Source organism: Cyprinodon variegatus, unplaced genomic scaffold (assembly GCF_000732505.1).
Source record: "Cyprinodon variegatus isolate N-32 unplaced genomic scaffold, C_variegatus-1.0 Scaffold65, whole genome shotgun sequence".
Lineage (NCBI taxonomy): Eukaryota > Metazoa > Chordata > Actinopteri > Cyprinodontiformes > Cyprinodontidae > Cyprinodon > Cyprinodon variegatus.
The window spans coordinates 1,709,400-1,714,200 of record NW_015150518.1 but is presented as its reverse complement, the minus strand read 5'-3'; the positions used below and the strand labels follow the sequence as shown (position 1 = coordinate 1,714,200).

Below are 4,801 nucleotides of genomic sequence, written 5' to 3'. Positions count from 1 at the left end.
ATAAGCGTGAAAAGCACAACTTTTGGTGCCTTCCTTGGTACTTGGTTACCTCGATACACACTGACTGAGGCACGTGGGAGGAACGCTGGTGATGGGTAAAATAATTTGGATAAAGTGGCATATATAATATATATCACAGAAGACGAAAATGAGCTTATTGCAATCTATGCTATGTACATGTTAAAACATTGAGGCCTGAAGTTAATAAACGTGGATTCACGACACTTTGATTTTGGTACAAAATGGATTTTAAATTTAGCACCGGTGTTCTGTTTGATGAGCATACCCGGTCAGACCAGCATACCCATAGTAAATACCCATTTATCCCTTTAATTTTGTATGAAAAATAAACTTTAAACTACCTCAAGTCATGTACAAAAAAACTATTTATTTCCTTCTTTTTTGTTTTTTTTGAGGCTTTTGGGTTTTTGCCCTTAGTTTTTTTGTACATGCCTAAAGGGATACAAGCCTGTCAAGGTAGTTTAAAGTCTATTTTTCGTACAAAACTAAAGGGATAAACACAAATCTGACGTCTTGCGCATGTGTGACTATGGGTATGCTGATCCGACAGATCATCGGTTTTGTTCTTTTTGTCTTGAGAATTTCTGCAGAATAAGACTATTGATCTATAGATCAACACATATATATGTTTAAAATACTAACCATGTTTTCGTTGCATATTTGTATGGCATCAACAGGAGAACCAGAATGTATTTTTTTTACTTAAACACGATATTTTAAAAAAACTGATGAGCCTCTGCTTCTAACCGTTCCTTCACTTTTCTAATATTCTGAAGACCTTGTCTGTAAAATGTCACATCTTATTATGGTGTTCCAGAACAACCAACCCATGGTGCAATTTTGAAGTTCAGACATGAGTTTCATTGTTGGAGTCCAATTCCAGCAGAGAGTTCCTCACATAACAGAGAATGTCTTCGGATCATTAGAAGGAAAATTTTGTTTTTTTTGACTAGTTTACCTCTTCATCTCATATCAGTAAGACCCTTATCTATACTTCTAGAGTTGCCAAAACAGTGGCAAGAAGTCCTCTAAGGAAAAAGTTCAAAAATGAAAATAGCCCTAGCAGAAATCCAACTTAGACATTTAAATGTGCACAGATTGGTGTGCTATTCAGGTCAGTACAGAGTCATTTACAAGCTAACTTATGCTTATTCCAAACTCTTGAAGATAAACGATTCTCAAAATCAATCCCGAATTTTGATATCATTGCATTTTTTATTGATTATGGTTTTAAACCATTTTTAATTTCTTCTAAATTTTGTACATATTAGTTCAGTTTATTTGTTGTGTTAAATCACAGTTAGTCGGGCGTGTGTCCACGGAACAATAAATGACATTACCAATCCCTTTTTCAGGACTCTGGCCTCCTATGTGTTTGCCCTGGGCTGTTTGGGGTGGGTCTGGGCCCCCCCACACCTGCAATTGAACATATATTTGTCTTTTAAACCTTATATAATAACCCACAGTTATGCAAATACGCCCCAGTTGTTTGGATCATAGTGTCCAGGGATACACAGTTACACTGTAAAAAATGGAAATCTAAATAACTAATTTTTCTTAAAATAAGTCATTTGCTCTTGAATTCAGGAGGTAAGTGAGGCACTTTACAAATGGAACAAGATAATTTACATTTAAAATACATTTTTTAAAAATTGCATTGTTTGTTTTATTTCAAGTGCATACTATCTAATGATCTTTTATTTAAGAGTAAAAATAGTCATTCCAACAGCAAATCATCTACCTGCTCAAATCAAGGGGAAATTTAGCTTGAAATGTTTACTTATTTCTAGATTTTTTTTGCAGTGTATGTTTAATATTTCGCTGTAGCCTGAACAATATATAGCTGTGAATGCCAGGGTGTAATTTTCTTCATAGGTCTTGTTTATTTTTTTGTACACATGTATTTATTGTGTATCCATGGAATAATCCTTCCTTCATAGTATTTGGTGTGTTGTGTTTTCTTCCTCTTTTCCTACTTTTTTTTTTCTTGTGAGGAAACAGACTTTAGGATTCATTCTGTACCTTGTTTTAGATCTTTCCTTTTTTCTTTTCTCTCTCTTCCCTCAATTCTTATAACTTTTTTCTTCTGTCTCCTCTATTTCCATCTCTATGTTCATTGCATATATTTTGGTATTTTATTTTTATTTTTACCAAAAGCCACCTATTATGAGGTTTAATACAAGTAGAACTTTATGAAAACCACAATAATGGTCTGTTATCAGGCACTGGGAAATCAATTGTCAGTGCTATATTTGTGTTTATAGAACAAATGTGGTGTTTCCCATTAAAATTTGCTAAATCTGAATCTGTCAGCTGAATGCCACATACTTAACAATTTCATAAAGAAGGGAGGAACCCAATTGGATCATCCAGCTGTATTTTGGTTCTATTTTAAATAAAGAGATTCAGTAACAGAAGGCAGACATGTTTTTAAGAGCTTGCATAAACCTGAAGCTCTCTTTCAGTGTCCAGACTGGATGAAATTAACACAGAGGAGTCCAACTATGCAGATACAGATGAAGCATCAGTAAAACATTCAGGAATCAAACAGAGACAGCAGTAACACAATCAGCAGGTCCATGTTTCTCAAAGATCAAACTGAAAGCAAGAGAAGATGCATAAAAACATCACAGCAGGAAGAAGCCATAGAAATCCAGATACATGTTCTATGTTTTTGGTTAAAATAAATATCTGATAGCCAAATTCAGTGATACAGAGAAACAAGAAGAGGCTGCAGGAGATAAAAAAAAAGCTAAAGCTAGAAAAGAGAAATTATGGCATCATTGAATTGAATCCACGTGTTTCATTATCCAGAAGTTAAGTGTTTGTGCTCCAAAAAGTAACAGACCGTGATGACTGAGAATCTTCAGCATATATCCAAAACAAACTATGTCAGGATCATAGCTCTTTTAAAGTTTCTAATAACTGTGGAGAAAAAAAAGTATCAGATAATAAGCATCACTTTATTCAACCCTCCCTAAAGGCACCCTGTGGAAATTTAACTATTTTTTTTAGCAAATTAGCATTTTTCTGTTTGTGTTACAAACTGAGCAGCAAAAGCGCGATGCACATGCACAAGGGCAATAAAATACACACTTCTGTTGACTGTAGGAGCTTTAAAGAAAACTATTGAGGACACAAGAAAGGTGGGAAAAGTCTTATTTCATTCTTCACACAGAGGGATGCGCGATGCACAAAAAACCATAATGTACCAATAAATATGAAATAATTGCACTGCAACACAACACAGACACAACCAGAATGAGAAAAAATAATTCATCAGCCAAAACAGAACGAATCTGATCATTGTGAGATGAACCAGAGTAATTCAGAATATCTGCTTTTGGCTTTATGACTGGGCTCCACAGATAAGAATGTTTAAATGAGGAATCAAAGCATAAATGGAACATTTATCTTCAAATGCTTGGTTGATTTGTTTAATCGGCTGCTCATTCACTCCAAAGTCTGTCTCTGAGCGCCGCATTAGATCATAGTTAGTAGAAGAACTTCATTCAGTCAGTCTTCACCCGCTGTTCTGATGTGATGTCACATGATGATGTCATAGAGTCTGCCGACCCGGCCGAGCCAGTCGCGCAGTGACTGCCGGACCCGTGCATCTGTCACGTGACAGGAGAGCTGGCTGAGGCAGGGGTAGAGCGCCGGCTGAAGAGCCAGGAAGGTGGAGTCTGAGAGCAGGAGGACCTGATTGAGGACAGTTAGGACCATGTTGGTCCACGCCTGCAGAGGGAGAAGGTTTCAAGGTCAGAACAGGATCTAAATCTAACAACAAGGATTCTGGCAAAGAGCTGAAGAAAACAAACGTCCATCTGGGAAACCTATAAGCCTTTAGGAGGAAATATTATTTGGCAACAACAATGAGATCTATGAACATAACCTTCAATTTCTGATCAACAACGTTTCAAATAGATGAAATAACTTTAGCTGGATCCCAAATATTTGCTCCATCCTCTCTTATCCTGAAGATGATCCAACTATTCATTTCCTAATATACCTCAAGTAGAAATATATTAATGATTTCATTAAGCTAGACTTTAAGCTAATGCTTAATGAATAAAAAATAAAATTTGTAAGTTACTGTAGAAGCAGTTTTATTGTCTTATATCAGATCAGAATCAGAAATCAGAATATATCCTTAGACTTGGCCCTATACTTACTTAGCAACAAAACAGTACATGCTGAAGGTCAAGTATGAGTCTTAGCAATAATAAAGTCCCTAATGCCTTATTTATACGCAATTAGATGATGTATGAGAAGGTTTGGCATAAACAGAGAACATCTGTATAAACATTCCTCCGAGTGTTAAATTGACCGCTGGCGTCGACCAGCATATGTGAATTCCAGTAAGCTTTCGACATGATATTCCTGTGCATGTGCAGTTACGTAATGCAATGTGGAAACTATAAATGCCGCCTAGAATTGACTGAAGGTTAGGGGATAACAGAATTGTGACAATGCAGTGCTGAATGTATGAAGTGTTTTAAGACAGCTGTATGAATTCGGTTTGTAATTAAATGTGTCCCCCCCTCCGGATGATAAAATGGTGTGAATCGTGACCTTCTTTCTGTCATAAGGGAATTCTACCAATGAGCTTCCATACTGGCACTTACAAAATGTAAGCGCCAGTATCAGCATTAATGCCTCTAAGGTGATGTTGTAAGAAAAAATGTGTTTCTTCCTCTCTCAAATTTCAAATTTTCAAAAATTTTCATGAATTTCTTATAGAAGCACTTTTGTTATTTTTCTTAATATATGCGGGCAA

The 4,801-nt window shown here is 36.0% G+C and overlaps 1 protein-coding gene across 1 annotated transcript in view; it reads right to left on the bottom strand.

Moving 5' to 3' along the window:
* Positions 1 to 2,327: 2,327 nt before the first annotated feature.
* arfgef3 (ARFGEF family member 3) overlaps positions 2,328 to 4,801 on the bottom strand; it is a 68,334-nt gene continuing 65,860 nt past the window's right edge. Inside the window, exon 42 of the mRNA XM_015371811.1 lies at positions 2,328 to 3,759. Within this exon, the coding sequence (XP_015227297.1) occupies positions 3,568 to 3,759 (192 nt within the window). The 3' untranslated portion in view covers positions 2,328 to 3,567. The remainder of the gene's footprint in view (positions 3,760 to 4,801) is intronic.